Source organism: Trichomycterus rosablanca, chromosome 21, assembly GCF_030014385.1.
Source record: "Trichomycterus rosablanca isolate fTriRos1 chromosome 21, fTriRos1.hap1, whole genome shotgun sequence".
NCBI lineage: Eukaryota > Metazoa > Chordata > Actinopteri > Siluriformes > Trichomycteridae > Trichomycterus > Trichomycterus rosablanca.
Window position 1 is genome coordinate 5,326,079 of NC_086008.1, and position 17,692 is coordinate 5,343,770.

Below are 17,692 nucleotides of genomic sequence, written 5' to 3' on the forward strand. Positions count from 1 at the left end.
CGTTATTCCACCCACCCGTATTTTGATAATGCCCGCCCTCGCGCTCTGATTGGTCAACTCGCATTCAGAAGCAGTCATTCGATTGGATACTTGAGAAGTCAACTACATCACCAACGACTGTTTAATTAGATAAAGAGGCGGCACGGTGGCTCACAGCAAGGTGGTCCTGGGTTCGATCCCCATGTGGACGGTCCGGGTCCTTTCTGTATGGAGTTTGCATGTTCTCCCAGTGACTGCGTGGGTTTCCTCCGGAAGCTCCGGTTTCCTCCCACACTCCAAAGACATGCAAGTGAGGTGAATTGGAGATACAAAATTGTCCATGACTGATGACTGTGATTGACATTGAACTTGTGAACTGATGAATCTTGTGTAACCAGTAACTACCGTTCCTGTCATGAATATAACCAGTGTGTAAAACATTAAGTTAAAATCCTAATAAATAAATAAGCTGAAATAGCTCCCTGTTTAAAGAGAATTTTCATTTTAAGAACATGTGTGTTATTAGAGCTTACAATGCTTTCAATCTATAAAAAAATACTGGCTCAACGGCATCAAGGCATCTCTGTGTTTGTATTTTCAGTGATTGAAGAAATGTGGTAAAATAAGTGCATTTAGAAAGACGAGACACGAAAGCGTACGAAGAACCACGAAAACGGACGAAAGCGCACGAAGACGCACGAATACACACGAAGACGCACGAAGTCGCACGAATACACACGAAGACGCACGAAGACGCACGAAGTCGCACGAATACACACCAAAGCGAACGAAAACGCACAAGTTTGCTCGAATGCTCAGAAAAGCTCACAAAGACGCCGACAGACACTGCAACGAATCAAACAGGCTTGCAGTACTCTACTTTTATTTGTATTTTGCAGTTTTAATATTCTAAATTATTTTTATCAGACTTCAAACGCGGCAGAGAGGACGCTGCTTTAGCTGAGAATTTGGAGGGCTGTGTTTCAATCCACGCAGGCCTGAACCCGCTGTATCAGACTACACACGAAACTAATAACTAATTAAAAGCGAGTTTTGGATATTGTGGCGCTTTTTGTAAGAACCAATAACCAATCACAGAACAAGAGGTGGGAAATGAAGGAATGCAGGTGTAAAAATAAATAACGCCACAGTGGGGTTTAGTCTCCCCCCTTGCGGCTGATTAGTGTAACTGCACGCTGAGCTTTATTTAACACACTGTTGACTCTAAAGCAAAGAGGAATCTCATTTTGCATTTGCAAATTTAATCTTGTTGCGTTACCACCATTTATTTATTTATTTATTTTAACTGCACCAAATGATCCCGGTCAGCCTTGCAGTGGGTTCAATGTCACCCGGATACACAAGGCAAAAAGCTGTACACCCTGGACAGGAGGGGTTCCACTACAGATCTACACTCACTCACATATTATCATAGACAAGGATCGAATAGCCACACTGTGCCACTACATTAATGAAAAACAAAAATATGAAAAAATTGACTTGCATAAAATATATATCACCCGAGGTTGTGTCCACCTCCCAGAAGCTTGCAAAAGGTGGATTGACTATGAATTGTATTTCCACTTTGCACCCAGTGTTTTCAGGTATTTACTGAATGGATGATTAACACCACTAGAGGTTGACTGTGGTGCTCCAACAGGACATAAACTTGACACAATGACTTGTGTCAAGTTCCTGACAAGTTCACCTCTTTACTTTATAAACTTTGTACTTTTTAGGAAGGCCCAGTGACACAGCTGGAAAAGTTGGAGTCACACAGCAACATGGGTTTAATCCTCATATTCGGTCTCTGCATGTTCTCCATGTGTCTGTGTTTTCTTCTGGCTGACAGTGAGTATGAGAATGTGTAAGTACATGCTTTTCTGTGATGGATTAATGCCATTCTGGGTGTATTTACACCTGGCCTGGCATTGTGCTTCCAGGAGTGCTGGGCCCACTGCAACCCTGACTAGGATGTAGCAGTTAGTATACATGAATGAATTAAAAAGTTGGACCCACAAGCACTGTTCTGGGGCAGGCTTGTCCTTAAATAAAGGTATATTCTGAATATGTGAACTCCTTTCTATTCGAATAATTCACATAAGATTTGACATTGGCAAACCAATCAGGTTACCTCCCTAATTAACTGGTAATAAAATTCATCCCTGTAATTATTACCTGCAATTTCAATCTGAAACCAGTGTTCAAGAAGTGATTAAAAATCTCTCATATCTAAGTGAAGGTTTGATAATAAATTTGGATGAAAAAAGACTGAAATTCTGTGATTAGTTTGAATCAACATCATCAATCTTAATTAGGCTCATTAGGCTGAGTGTGAATCATGAGGTTTGTTTTTGAGACATCTGTTAATGTTGAAGACGTTCTGGCACTGTTCATTCAGCCCATTTTACTTCCTTCAGTTATGAGTTTGTCTCTTCATTACAACCAATTACACTTAAACATCTGTTTTTTATTAATAATATTTTCAGGATATTATTATTAATGTTCACACAAATAAAAACAAAAGCTGAAGGAACCAGAACTCCTGAACACACGTCTGTTCAAGCCAACATTTCCACCATCAGTAAACACAAAATAAATAACGCACATGCATAAATGTAATGCACACAGTCAAAAATACCAAAAGTCTTAAGACACAACAACTTGAATATCTAATGATTTATCTCGCTGCCTGAATTGAAAGTCTTTGCTTTCTGAACAATGCATCAAACAGCTAGTATTGGAACAGTCCTTGAGCTTTTAGATGTTGCATGTGGTATAACCTGGGGTGGCACGGTGGCACAGCAGGTGGACAGGCTGAGGCACAACACCAGTGAGCCTCCCGTCACGGTTTGTGAGCAGTTTTGGCATGTTCTTCCCATATTCCCACCCACATCAGAGCAGGTGGATTCACCTGAGTGAGTAAGTGAATAGATTAGTGTGTGTTGCGCTGGCATACACTGGCCTATCCTGTTTAAGGAAGGTTTTAAGGTATGGGCCCACCATGACCCTGATCAGGATAATCCAGTTAGTATAAAGCAGTACATAATGAACGACTTAGTCCTTAATCCACAGTCGGGCTGTGCTAGCAGTGCTGCCATGTCCCATCCACACTGACCTGATGAACAGCAGGACAGTAAAAGGAGGCTGATGGGAAAAAAGATCATAAAACATGAAACGCCGTTATCATCCCACAACAAGCCTCAGTGAATTAACATGAATGTGATACATGAAGTCTGCGTAGGAAGCTCCCCCATTAGGGCTCCTGTCCTCAACCAGGAGCCGCTGGAGACATTCATCACAACTGTCACCTTCCTTCACCACCTTCAGCTGAAAACACAGAGCAATAAGAGCTTTATTTAATGGTTTTTATTAAGGCTGGTAGTCTTCAGGGTCTGGACCAGGTCTCAAGTCTGAACATATGAGTGTTTTTCTGCTGACTCATTTTCAACTCATTAATATGTTTAATTACTTCAGCCAATGTCTCCCAAAATACTGTTCCTATCTGTCATTTTATCATTTATTTATGCACTGTGGACAGCGCCAAATCTCTGATCATCTCAAAATCTGGGATGATCGCCTTCATTTCAGATGAGAGCAAAAGTGTGGATGTGATGTGCATTTTAACAGACGCACCTTCAGGGTAATGACTGCATAGGACTGTAGGGTGCTGATGAGACTGTGAAGCCTGGCCGACAGGGGGTTATCAAGAACAGGAAGATTAGTCTGCAACAAGAACAACAAGCAGAGGAATGTGAACATGTAAACACTGGAGCCAGTTCCAACAACTGAGCTTCTAGTTCCTTTCAAACAGTTAAGTTACTGGACCACTAACAGGAACGTCAAGGGTCCTTAATGTTTCTTAAATCATATCATGTCTTAACTGTACGTTGTACAGGACAATAGTGTATGGCAAATGCAAGCACGTAAGCATATGTAGTGTGTACAGGAACGGAAGTAGACACAGTAAGGTGTATGCAAGACCTCATTTTGTTCATATTTATCATAAGAAATTGAAGTTTATAATGAAACTGTGATAGATATTTGGTGCCCATGGGCCCCATATTGCTGTGCGGCAGCCCTCTGCTATGGTACAGCGCCAGGTCTGACTTACCTCACCCGACGTGAGTGATGAGAAGGAGGTCGTGTTGAAGAGCTGGGTGACAGTGTGAGGAGAAATCCTGCTGCCCACCCAGAGTAACAGATTCAGGGGAGAATAAAGCAGGTAGACACTCTCAGACTGCAGACTGGACATGGAACATCGTACAGCCAGATCCATGAAGTTCATACAATCACTCGCTCCATTCAGCAGCTGGGTCAGAGATTACAGAAAGAATTTTAGTCCCATTTATACACATCATATATAGTTTTTCTAATCGTCAGTCAGCTACCAATATATTGGCACCCCTGGGAAGTCTAATTAACATAGAAAAATAGGGTCTTAAAAGAGGGTCAGTGGCATTGGTGGAGCTGGTAGAATTGGTGCCAAACCTCAACATACACTATATGGAGGTATTGGCACTTTCCTTCTCATTTTTGAATGTATGTGTTTCAGCCATAAATCAACTGCATAAAGGAAATTATATACTTTCAATTTTGCAGCAACAGTTTAGGGAAGGCTCTTTCCTGTTCCAGCATGGCTGTTCCCATGTGCATAAAGCAAGATCTATAAAGACATAAAGAAACACTCCAGTGGCCTGCACAGAGCCCTGACCTCAGCCCCACTGAACTGGAACATCAATTGAGGCATTTTTGACCAACACCAGTGCCCAGCCATACAAATACTAAATGGGCACAATTTCTCACAGACATACTTCAAAGCCTTATACGCAATAATGCAATCTTCTCAAACACTCACCAGAGGCAAAGCTAGCGGGTAAAGCTGTTGGATGGTGCTGCGAGTATCCATGGAGACAGTAAAGCTGCGCAGCTGAAGGCGCTGATGCACAGAGCTTCGCAGACTCGGGAGAAGAACTTCACTCTTTCTTAGACTGTTAATGTAGATGGGGAGAATCTTCAGAAACTGAGGCAGCACCAGCTGGGTGAGAAAGAGAGACAATAACACATAGAGAGCGAGAAAGTGAGATGGAGAAATGTAAAGCCTCTCTACTTCGCTTCAATCACTTGTAATCACTGCTACATCCAAGTCAGGGTTGTGATGAGCTAATTCATCTATACCAAAAATGGCAGCAAATGCACAGTCCTGAACTGTGTGTGTGTGTGTGTGTGTGTGTGTGTGTGTGTCTGACCTGTCCGGGAGAGATGGAGGTAGTGCAGCAGTTTTTCCTGTAGCAGGCTAGAGCCTCAGTGGTCTCCGTCTGAAGCTGCTCACGAAGACTCTGCAGAGGAGTCTCTGAAGCTAAGCAATACACTAACACACACACACACACACACACACTTAAATTTTTGGCATTTAGCAGACACTTATCCAAAGAGACTTACAGTACTTTGACAGTATTTTGTCTAAGCAATTGAGTGTTAAGGGCCTTGTTTAAGGGCCCAACAGTGGCAACCTGGCAAAGGTGGGGCTTGAACCAGCAACCTTTCAATTACTAGTCCAGTACCTTAACCTCTAGGCTACAACTGCCCCCATAACATACATTACCATTTTCATTTAATTTCATTTTACTGCTTTATCCTGATCTGGGTGGTAAAGGGTCGTTCCAACCCGCACACCCTCAGACATAGCCAATCATGTATGTATGTAAACACCCGTCCAGCCGATTGCACTGCTGGGGATTAGAACCCTGCTGGATCACAGCAGTAGTGGTCTAGCGTCATTTAGAGCTGTGCCACCCCTGACATTTATAAACAAGATTATCAATAAACCCTGAAAACTCACCACATCAAACCTGACCACTCTGATTTCAGCACAAACTTAATGAGCTAGTATCTGCAAACTAATAGTTTGGCATGAACAGATTTTATTTAAGGAGAAATTTGAAAGGGGTTTTGGCTTACAGGTGGGTAAGAATAAAGTCTTACTGTTGACCAAACTGCACGCTGACTGAGGTTCTCTTCGTTCTCTTGTATCTGTTTGTTTTCCATTTTTAAATAAAACATGCTGAAACTGTATTGAAATAACAGAATGAATGTGAAGCTAGTCCATACTCTTTTTGCAGTAGAACGTGAGCAGCGTCTCTGCCTGGCTGGTCCGAAACACGTCCAATAGTTTCGGAGAGCAGGCCAGAGTGACGGTGTGCACCTGTATCCTCCTCTGTCCTCCAGAGCTGCTGTATGATAGCACAGCCTATAAACACACAACACAAAGCAACATGACTGTACAGGACTGAGGGTATCTTTTATCAAATTCACTTCTCCTGTATTCATTAATTCATTCACAAACATGATTATTAAGAAAGTGACAGAATAATTAAGAGGGTGATTAATGCCATAAATATCTGTTACTAAATAAGCTTGTGTTAAACATATTCTCACCTGTATTGCCACACCCCTGGTTTCATCAAGCGACCTACAATGAGTGAACTCAATTGCCAGGGCTGTGTGCCAGTCAAGTGCTGCCATGGTAACACAGCTGGATTCAGGACCAGCGGGACATGAACCATAGCATCTAGACACCTGTAATTCTGCAAATAAGACATAAAAGCAAATTATAGTCACAAGCCACAATTTAAACCCAATCAACCAGCAATACTCATCAGCAGTCCTCTGATACTACATCTGAAAGGTGCATTTCTGCCAGGCCGATGAAATGTTGTGTTCCGATTTGAACAATAAACAGATTTGTGACAGTGGAACTGAAGCAAGCTAACTCTTTTATTTTACCTTTACTAACAAAAACTTTCAGCTCAGCTTTGTAGACCACGTCAGTGTTCAGGGTCCTCCTCAGATCTTTGGAGAAACACTGTCGTTCCACCTCCGACTACAAACAAAACAACAAGGAAACACAGGAAAATGTTTTTCATGACATTTCTCATGGTACAACAAGCTTCTTTTGTATGTAGTTTTGTCCTATTGTCTTTCCAGTCTAGTAGTATACATTATCTCTAAAGCTACATACCTCTGCTCTAGGACAGCTAGGACTAGGACATGCATGTCATGGCAGACTTGAGATGTAAATTGTTTTCGCTGCTGTTTTTTTTCCCTTGGACTAAATGACTGAAGCACATGCTTTTCTCTCCGAAAACTTAAATAAAAATTAACATGAATTTATTGTTCATTTTCTGGACATCAGATGGGTCAAAATTATTTTGATTTTAGTTAATCTAATGGAGGCACAGGGCAGGAAAACCCATTTAACCAGACTGTTGGGCAATAAAAAAGCCCAGACACAGTACTGGCCTCTTAAAGCTCTAATCGACTTTAATGCTGATCACACAACCAAAAAAACAGGAGCACTACAGCCTTCAATCCCATAATGATGTAAAGCTAACTTAACTGTGGACCATGTCACCCATCTTTAAGTCATTAGAAAATTACAAACCCTATTTCCAGAAAGGGGCATTTTGTAACATGCGATAAAAACAATAATATATGATTTGTTAATTCTCTTAAACATTTATTTAAAGTACGATGAAATATCTTTGTTTTTACTAAGTAACATTATTACATTTTGTAAATATAAACAAATTTAGAATTTGATGGCTGCAACACACTCAAAAAGGTGTGACAGAGGCATGTTTACCACTGTGTTAAATCATTCAATAAGATTTTGCACATAAACTATTGGACATAAAATTTTTGAAAAAAAAGTCGTCTGAAAGTCAAAGATTCAAAACCTTACTGGTAAACTAGACACACTGATATAACTCACTAAAACATGCTGATCCACACCCCTATCTAGATTACATTATTATTTAAAGCTAATAAGTGTCACAAATTTATAAGACTCAGTTATTTAGATTCAGTAATATGTACCTGTAGACTGTTGTAGGAAACGAGCCGCCCCCCTGTAAGAAAAGGGACATGTCCAGGCCATGCTCCACCCACATCTGGCTGTGCAAAAACAAACAGGTGCACGCTGCATCCCTGACTCACACATGACTTGGCTAACGATGAAGACGAGTCCGGAGCCTGAAATATGGACTAAACAAAAACAAAAATTGATATATTAGGACAGATGTGGCTGAAAAAAACAGATTTATGTACTAAAGCAATAAGCCACGAGAGGCCGTGCATTACTGTGATTTTAGCACGGGGATGATGTTTTTGGCACGACGCGAAGCGGAGTGCCTAAAACTTCTTTCCCCGTGCTAAAATCATAACAGTAATGCACGGTCTCGAGTGGCTTATTGCTTTTATAAAACGGCGGTCAACATAAAATATAATAAATACAACAATGTTTAATTCATAAATGTATTTTTTGTGTATAAACTTACAATAAAGCATTCTTCCGCGACGCAAAATAGTTCGATTAACAGTGTTGCTAGGCAACATGAGGGCGAAAATAACATTAACTTTTTCTATTCAGTGGCGTATTAATATGGAATGATGTGAGGTGGTCCTAGGTGTGCGTTTATCGGGGGGTTTTACAACGGCTTCGAACGCGGCTCAGCCAATCAGATTTTAGGAATTTTAGTTTTATAATTGGATTTTTAGCATTTCTATTTCTTTACCTTTGGTTTGCTGGAAGAGAAGAAACCCGTAGAGCTTTGTTTGTTTGAGCCTTCAGTAAGAGGTGAAGAGTGGAAGACCAGCAGCTTCCCGGGACAATTTGCAGCCTGTAGTGAGAACATCAGTCATGATGATAATATGATACTGATCCTTTATTGATTTTTTAAATAGAAACACTTATTCAGATGTTCAGGACTCCAATTTTTGGTGTAAAGTGGCTCAAGGATCTGACTTAAAATCCCTCTACATAAGGAAGCTGTTTTAAGTTTTAATGTACATCAATAACACTGTGCTTAAATAACACTACAGTATTTTAAACTGATATAACAAAGCCTTTTTCTCTACACGTGCTGACCAGCAGGTGGGAGAGGTACAGGTGGACATTAAGTGTAGATCTCTCTGAACTATACTTCAAAGCATGTGCAATTCACAGGTTCACGTCATGAGTCGAATGTTTTACCTGTAAAATCTTGAGTGCTGCTGAAATAGGAAGATCTTGGGATCCTGAATTGTCCTGCGTCTCAGGATCGAACAGCAGGATCTGCCGCAGAATGCTGCACACAACCAAACGTCTGTTGTCATGTATGTTTTAAAAAATGTTTTTATTTTAAGATTGGTAGTATTGTGAAGTGTTAATACCTCTCTAATGTATGCCTGCAGTCCCTGAGTGGCACAAGAAGCCCCTCTGTCACAGGAAGTTCCAGCTCTGTATCAGTGATGACCATCATGTTGGGGCGGGACAACATGGGGCTTAGATTGTAGAGGTGGATTCTACTGTCATAGGTTATCAAACCAACTCGAAGATCTGACTGATTAGCATCTTCCTCTCTGAAACCAGACAATGATAGTCTCAAAATAAGCAAAGAAGACATTACAGAGTGTATGTGATGTGTCTGGGTGTTGTTTGCAAGATAAATCTCTTACCCATCTAGAGACAGGAGTAAGGATGAAAGCTGCTGACAGATGTAATCCAGTTGTCCTGATCTTATTGCAATAGCAGTGACATCAATCGCCAGAAGCAACACAGCAGGTTCTCCCTATCACACATCAGATATTTACTGAATACCAGTGCAGTATTAATTATATCACATAAAGAAACATGTCCAGCCTAATACAGCCTCAATAAAATATTAGCTTAGTGGTTCTCAGTCTCTGGGTCTATTTGGGTCACAACAGTGATCAACAGCAGGCTACTTTTATTAATATAATAAAAAAATAGTTAAATATTGAGGACGGGCTGAAGTGATACTGTGGGAGAAGTAACAAATGGCAAAATGGACAAATATACGAATCTCAGACATAAAAATGGTCTGGTAAGGTGCTCAGCAAACACTGGCTTTGCCTGAGGGAGGAAAGGTTGGATAGGGAGTCACCCTCTTCCATAAATATAACAATAATAATAATAAAATAAACAGGGCAAAGCAGCAATTTCTGTAAACACCTACTGCTGATTGTTGTTACAAAATCTTTGGAAGCCATGTGCTAACCTGCAGCCCTCCTGGGTAAGCAGTATGGGGCACCAAAGTACAAGGAAATTGGATATAACCATCTCCATACTCTACTGTGGACATGATGTTCTAAGGATCATATGTGCAATCTTTCTTGAAACATGACTGACAGACTGATCTGTCTACGTGCTCATGTGTAAACTGATATCAGCACTGTGTTAAATAACAACTATTGTATACTTCGGAGAGTACAGATCATGTTTAAGCTCTCGTTTACCCTCTGACTTTCCATTATTTCATATGAACCGAAACTGAGCTCTGGTCTCTTCACCCGGTCTATTCGCTGCCCCTTGTTAGTCGGCTGATATGACTGCCACGGCACTGAGGGATAAAGAAAGGGAGAGTGAAAACTCAAGGATGACCAACAAAATATAAAATATAGAATTTAATACACGTAAAAGATTTATTCTGACCTTCGGTAAGTTTTCCACAGAAAGGGCAGTAGAAACGTTGCCCGCAGTCCTGCCAGCTCATAGCAGGGCTCATAAAGGCACCGCACTCACGACAGCCTTTAATACATTCTGCTACCTCACACACTGGCACTGCCTGCTGCACAAACAAGAAACACTTACTCACACTTACCACAAGCCTATAGCAAAAAATGCACGTAATAACACTTAAATACATTTTTAAGAAAAACTGAAAACAGTAGGGATTTCACCATCTAAAAAGAGTTAGAGAATTTCTATAGGAGCAAGGTAATTCTACTCTTCTTTCCAAATGCAAGTCTTGGTGATAGTTCAGGTGGTAAATGTTTGACTGTATTTATGTTTATATTTAATGTGTGTAAGTATGAACTTGTGTGGCATAATGGTAAGAGCCATTCTGGTAACAGCAGGTCCCCAGTTCCAGGGGTTCCAATTCCAGGCTGGACTCACAAATATAGGAAGCACTATGTGCCCCTAGCCTTTGGGAAACTTTGGGATATCAGTGCACCCTTAGTGCCTGTCCTGGGCCTTAACTAGGAGGGTTAAATTAGGAAGGGCATCCGGCACAAAAACTGTGCCAAATCAAGTATGTGGATGAATGATCTGCTGTCACAACCCCTAATGGTTGCAGCTGACAGGAATCATCATTATGTTGTATGTAAATTGAACTTTTTGTGGCAATGACTTTCATAATGTTTGACCCATTTGGACTTTAATTAAATTACTGTTAGGGATAATGATATAATAGTACATAGGCAGTACATTGGCAAAGGGAGTACACGTTTGCTGACCCAGAGATACAGACATCTCTGAAGGACCTCTTTTTGCTTGTAAGCAACTTCAGCTTAGTGACTGACAAGGCCTATATTTCACTTCTGGTTGACCTAATATTTTTAAAAAATTCAGAGGGACCTGGATTTTTTGGATTCTATGTTTGTAGCTGAAACAGAGACACACACATACCTCTCCATTCTCAGGTCTGGCCAGAGGACTGATGATGGCCCCAAGTGGGAGATGGCTCTGTTGGGCTGATTGGGCCTCAACAGGAAAGCTGTAGGTTGTGCAGCGGATGAATCGAGCAGTTGCATTGCCTAAGTACACAGAAAAGAAAACACTACACTCAGCAGCCAGATCTTATTAGCAACACTTGTGGGCCAGTTATGTGGCAACACTGCAATACCATCAATCTTTGACCCGCAGATGCAGATCAGAAGCTACGGGTTGAGGCGCCTGCACAAGGGATGGATGACTCACAGATAGGCAAAATGAGGCTCTCTGTGAGAAGCACCCGACAACCACACACGTGTCATGTAAGGGGGCACATAATGCGGCTCTTCTTGGTCAAGGTGAGGGTGTGGAGCACTTCAGGAAGTTACAGTTGAGAAAAAGACATGACTCAGTTGGAAGGAAATGCAAAAAAACTGCAGCACACTTTCAGCATCTGTAAACACATCTGGTACATGCACACTAGGGGTATTTGAGGGTCATAGATTAACACTGTTTCTGGTCTCTGTACCACTTAGAGAGCTGTTGCTCTGCTTTCCATTCAAACCAAGCGTCAGCTTTTATCAGTCGGCGTTAATGAGAAAAAAGCAAAACAGCCTAAAAATAGATAGTAAAAGAGGTTAATTATTTATATATTTGTATTGTTATGTAGGCACAGCAATTTAGTTTATCTCGACCTGGATTAAATCCTTGGAGGTACAGGTGTATGAGAAAATCTGTTCCTGTGTTTAGATTGTGTGGTACCTCTGTCCTCCAGAGTACAGGCAGTGGTAGACAGAGGAGGGACAGACGACTGGGGTTCAGAAGCAAACACTTTCCCGTCCCACTGAGCCCTGTCCTCATTCATAACCTGCACCTACATGGGGAAAGTGACAAACCAACACATCAGTATAGCTTAGTTTATTGTAATGTAATAGTTCTTGTAAATTCAGTACAGTTAGCATTAAAAGTAATTAAAAGAATCAGTGCAGATGCAGCTCATAATAAAACCAAACCACTATAGTGAGGTCACAGTAGACTTACCACACTGGGTAACACCTGAGGGTCCAAGCCATAGCGAGACTCTGATTTAGGGCTGGATACAGGACTGATCTGTAATTATGAATAAAAGAGAGTAAAACTAGTAAAAAAAAAAAAAGTATCAGCAGAACCTACATATACCATATTCCTGTTTTTTTGTATAGTGGAATAAAAATAAAATGTATTTCATGTATTTAATGTATTCTCTTACCAATGGTGAGCAGATTCCCTGTGGTGATGTCTGAGTTGGACTTCTGGCATCAGGGGTGGGTTTATATACACCTGTAACCATAACACAGCTTTAAAATAAAACACAAAACAGTGTCAAATAGGGCAAACTGCTCACGAGTCACGACAATCATTCATTCATTTATTCAATCAATCATCATTAGTAATTATTTAATCCTGCTTTAGTATGCCCTGGCCAGTGTGCCAACTTTTAGCAAGATGCCACACACACATCCATCCACTTACACATATGATTAATATAGAGAAGCCATTCCACATTCTGTATTTCTTTAGAAATTCTATTTAAAAAAAAAAAAAAAAAAAAGGAAATATATAGGAAGAACATGTAAAACTTCTCAGAAACAGAAACCAGTGTGCCATCATGTGATCCCTTTAATTCTACCACTGTTACCATTGAAGGAAGGCTGTGAAGGTGACCAATACGCCGGCTGCAGTGGGTAGCCTGAATTAACAGTACTGGTTGGTATTCCCAGAGGTAATGGCGATGTAGGACTCCCAGCAGGCAGTCCATTCTGAGGTGCATCGTTTGGGATGTGGGGGTAGTAACAGGATGGAGGAGAGCCAGCTGGAGATGTGATCCCAGTCCATCCATTCCAGCCTTCCCATGTCTGCTGCTGGTACCCACAGCTGGGGTCAGAGACAGGAATTTCCATGCTTTCCAGATCTTTACTATATTATTAACAAGGCAAAAAGCATCCTGGGAAAAAAACAGATACAAGCTTATGATGTTTATTATAGAACTAAATTACTACATTTTATTATAAATAAGATGTCATGCAAGGGCATGTCAATCAGTACTGTTAAATTGACTTCAGGATGTAACATGATTTAGTAAAACATACATTAAATAATATTTAAATACCTAAATATTAATCTGAAACAGCATTAGCAGTACATTAGTGGACAGTATTCACCTGGTTACATGCGGCTCCATCAGCTATTCTCATGCCGTCCGTGGATAATTCTGGTACACGCCATTTGAGACCTCATTTATAGTCTTTTCTTAATCCTTGTCCAAAATTGTAATTCTTTATAAAATTTTAATTGCATTTATTCAACAGAATCGATTACGCGCATCAATGGGCAGGAAAATAACCACACATTTCCTGGTTTCAGCACTCAGCTGGTCGCTGCTTCTCCAATCATGTCGTGTATAGAGGAGGAAGAGAGTGATTCACAAATGAGTTGATTCTTTAGAACAAATCTTTTCAAATTACTATTTATTTATTTATTAGGATTTTAACGTCATGTTTTATACTCTCAGGTTACATTAATGACAGCACAGGTAGTTACAGGTTACACAAGATGCATCAGTTCACAAGTCTTTTAACGTCAAACACAGTCATGGGCCATTTTGCATGCACGTCTTTGGACTGTGGGAGGAAACCGGAGCTCCCGGAGGAAATCCACACAGAAAGGACCCGGACCACTAAACCTGGGGATCGAACCCAGGACCTTCTTGCTGTGATGCGACAGTGCTACCCACCGAGCCATTGTGCAGCCCAAAATACTAAATTACATGGTAACAAATGTTGCACGATAACTGGGCGGCAAGAAGGTCCTGGGTTCGATTCAGTTTGCATGTTCTGCCCTTGTCTGTGTGGATTTCCTCCGGGAGCTCCGGTTTCCTCCCACAGTCCAAAAACATGCCACCAGGCTAACTGGAAACACTGAATTGTCCTATAGATACCTAGCCGCTAGATGCACAAACCAGTGCATTGTAGTGCCGGTCCCAAGCCCGGATAAAATAAGGAGGGTTGTGCCAGGAAGGGCATCCGGCGTAAAAATTGTGCCAAGTCAATGCGGATCATGATCCGCCGAGAGCCGACCCAGCAACCGAACAGGACAAAGGCCGAGGAAATGTTGCACGATTACTCCTACTTATCAAAGTTGTATAGGTTTAAATCTCTTCATAAACTGGGCATATTGTTTAAATTATTTATTAATTCAAACTTTGCAGTTGACGGCACTCGAAGAAAAAGCACGAAAACGGACGAAGATGTACGAAATGCATACGAAAGTTTTCATTACTAATTCGATTTTGCTTATTTAGTTGTCAGTGTGTTGATTCGCAGCAAAGATTAGTGTTGCAATGTATCTGTAGTAGGCTGATGTACAAAAATAATGTTCAGTATCACCATAGAGACAACAAAACATCAATACAACAATGCAATATAAATATGACATGAGCTTTATTTATTTGTTTGTCTATTTAATTATTACAAAATGCTAATTAACATCACCTTTAAATGTCTTTTTTTGTTATTTCATCTTTAATAACTGCTTTAAATTGATCAGGGCTGTAGAGGGTCCAGATTCTACTTAGACTTAAAACTGAGCACAAAAGTAAATACATACTGGACAGGGTTATTGCATGGCATCTCACTTACATCCAGGGTTAATTTAGTGCAGCTATACTCCTACAGTCTTGTCATTTAGGATACAGACCCTGAATAGTGGAGAGGTTCTCAACCAGGTCTTCAGAATCCTATGTGATACCCCCACCACCTGCTACCACTACCTACTTGTTTCCCCAGCTGTAAAGGTCATGATAGACTTTGTGCATAGGAAGCTGGTTGTAATATATGCAAATACTACAGAATCTCTCCCTCCAGTCAGTGTAAGTTTTAACTTCATAGCTGTGATGCCATTTAAAGTAGAATTCATAATGGCTTTTATTAGATGCCACTTGCATTAGAAAAGCTGCAAGGTCCTTAATGCTACTAAAGTCATTCACATGGATGAATGAATCGGGGGGAACCAGCCGCTCATAGTTTGCTCTTGAGGTTCCATAGACCAACGGAACACTTCCTGCTTGCAGTGAGTTGCGCCAGAGCTTCTCTGTAATGTAGTCTTGGTATGCAGAATTCTCAAAGGCCAGGTAAAAGTAGCACCTAGATATCGTGGGGAGAAGTTTCTTGGCTGAAAGAGGTCTTTTGTTCCAGTTACCATACACTTCAATTAGCTCAGCCGGAATGTACTGCTTGAGTTGTTGGAATATCTTAGACCTGATATAGTCTTGCTTGTAGTTGCTGACCACCCAGGAAACTAGACACTTTTGTTTCTGTGGTATAAGGAACGTCTTGTTTGTCTTCTTTGGGATGAGTTTGCCATAAGGCATGAAGATGTCTGCATCCCGGCGATAGCTCATTGTCCAGTTGAATAAGCCATTGTAAGCACTCTGATTGCGGTTCTTTATTGGAGGCTCCAGTGATAACCAAAGCCACTTCTGATTTGGTGGACGGGGCAGATGCAAAGGCACATTGGAGTGTCCGGTCCAAAGTTCATGGTGGTGGAAGACCACAACATCAGACTGTGAGAACAGAGATCGGTTGTCATTAAGGAAGCAGCCAGGGATGCCAAATCTGCTCCAACAAATATCTCCCTCCAGATTATAGGATATTCCAAAGGGCCAGTGCCATACCAATATAGACAAATTCTGGGGACGAAGATAGACAGGGGCACTACTTAACTGCCTGAAGATTAGCAAATGTAGCATAAACCAGATAACAATGAGGAGAAACAGGGCAGGTGGAAGTTTATGTGCTAAAACTCTTATTGACAGCATGGAAGGTAGATGCTGGGAGTCCAGTTTTACCACAACAGCTGTCTGGGCTTCAGGTCTTCCTGTTATGCCTTTAAAAACATACCAATAACAGTCAAATATTGTACCTTCACATGTTAAAATGAATAAATGTAAAAAAAAAAAATTATTCATGCATCTTTATCAACGGATTCGTCTGGATAAGGGTCCCAGTAAAATTCTATATTCATTTTGTATTATTTTTTATTGTAGCATGTTTGCACCTCCACTCTCCACCTCCAAAACTTCAGATTTATTTAATTTCTAACTGCAAATGTACTACCTTCTGATGAGTAGACCAAATCCACATGCTTAAAGTGCTTTGGGGAAGTGTTTCAATGGCAAAGCTAAGACACATGGAAATCTCATCTTAGTACAAGAACTGACAATCAGTTTAACAAATGTGCTTACTTTATTTTTAGTAATGCCAAATACAGTAAGTAAGAAGTAATTCTAAGCAAAATGTATGTATTTTTTTTTATAGATTTAACCTTTCACTCAAATTGTTATGCTCATTCTGTGATTTAGAAAAAAATCACTCTATTTAATTCAAGATTAAATGACAAATTGTACTGATGGTTTTAGACTTCTGACCATCCATTGTAAGCACCGAAAGTGAATTAATTTGAATAAAAGTGGTCAATTTAATTTTGCTCCACACTGTGCATGACCACACAGTGTATGTAAACTCTTCAACTCCACAGTATACACTGATCAGCCATAACATTAAAACCACCTCCTTGTTTCTACACTCACTGTCCATTTTATCAGCTCCACTTACCATAGGAGCACATTGTAGTTCTACAATTACTGACTGTAATCCATCTGTTTCTCTTCATGCTTTGTAAACCCCTTTTCATGCTGTTCTTCAGTGGTCAGGACTCTCCCAGGACCACTACAGAGCAGGTATTATTTAGGTGGTGGATCATTCTCAGCACTGCAGTGACACTAGGTAGGAGTGTCTAATAGAGTGGACACAGTATTTTAAAACTCCATCAGCGCTGCTGTGTCTGATCCACTCATACCAGCACAACACACACTAACACACCACCGCCATGTCAGTGTCACTGCAGTGCTGAGAATGATCCACCACCCAAATAATACCTGCTCTATAGTGGTCCTTTGGGGTTCTTGACCATTGAAGAACAGGGTGAAAGCAGGCTACAAAGGTTTGCAGAGAAATAGATGGTCAATTACAATTACAATTACAGTCAGTAATTGTAGAACTACAAAGTGCTTCTATATGGTCAGTGGAGCTGATAAAATGGACAGTGAGTGTAGAAACAAGGAGGTGGTTTTAATGTTATGGCTGATCGGTGTATATTGTACTATATTGTACTTTGTAC

At 40.7% G+C, this 17,692-nt stretch overlaps 2 protein-coding genes across 2 annotated transcripts; both read right to left on the reverse strand.

Annotated features, from left to right (window-relative positions):
• Positions 1-2,447: 2,447 nt before the first annotated feature.
• si:dkey-13n15.2 (protein transport protein Sec24C) lies at positions 2,448-13,416 on the reverse strand. Its single transcript, XM_063018031.1, has 20 exons — positions 13,155-13,416; positions 12,726-12,796; positions 12,518-12,586; positions 12,239-12,350; positions 11,453-11,580; positions 10,475-10,610; positions 10,279-10,382; positions 9,478-9,590; positions 9,193-9,381; positions 9,014-9,107; positions 8,556-8,660; positions 7,858-8,025; positions 6,766-6,862; positions 6,418-6,566; positions 6,091-6,229; positions 5,229-5,350; positions 4,838-5,017; positions 4,094-4,291; positions 3,616-3,705; positions 2,448-3,309 (listed from the first exon to the last, which is right to left on the reverse strand). The coding sequence occupies exons 1-20, from the start codon at positions 13,414-13,416 to the stop codon at positions 3,166-3,168; spliced, it is 2,670 nt and encodes an 889-aa protein (XP_062874101.1). The 3' UTR covers positions 2,448-3,165.
• A 1,593-nt stretch (positions 13,417-15,009) lies between these two features.
• LOC134335559 (fucosyltransferase 7) lies at positions 15,010-16,316 on the reverse strand. Its single transcript, XM_063018116.1, has one exon. The coding sequence runs from the start codon at positions 16,260-16,262 to the stop codon at positions 15,285-15,287; it is 978 nt and encodes a 325-aa protein (XP_062874186.1). The 5' UTR covers positions 16,263-16,316; the 3' UTR covers positions 15,010-15,284.
• Positions 16,317-17,692: the final 1,376 nt, after the last annotated feature.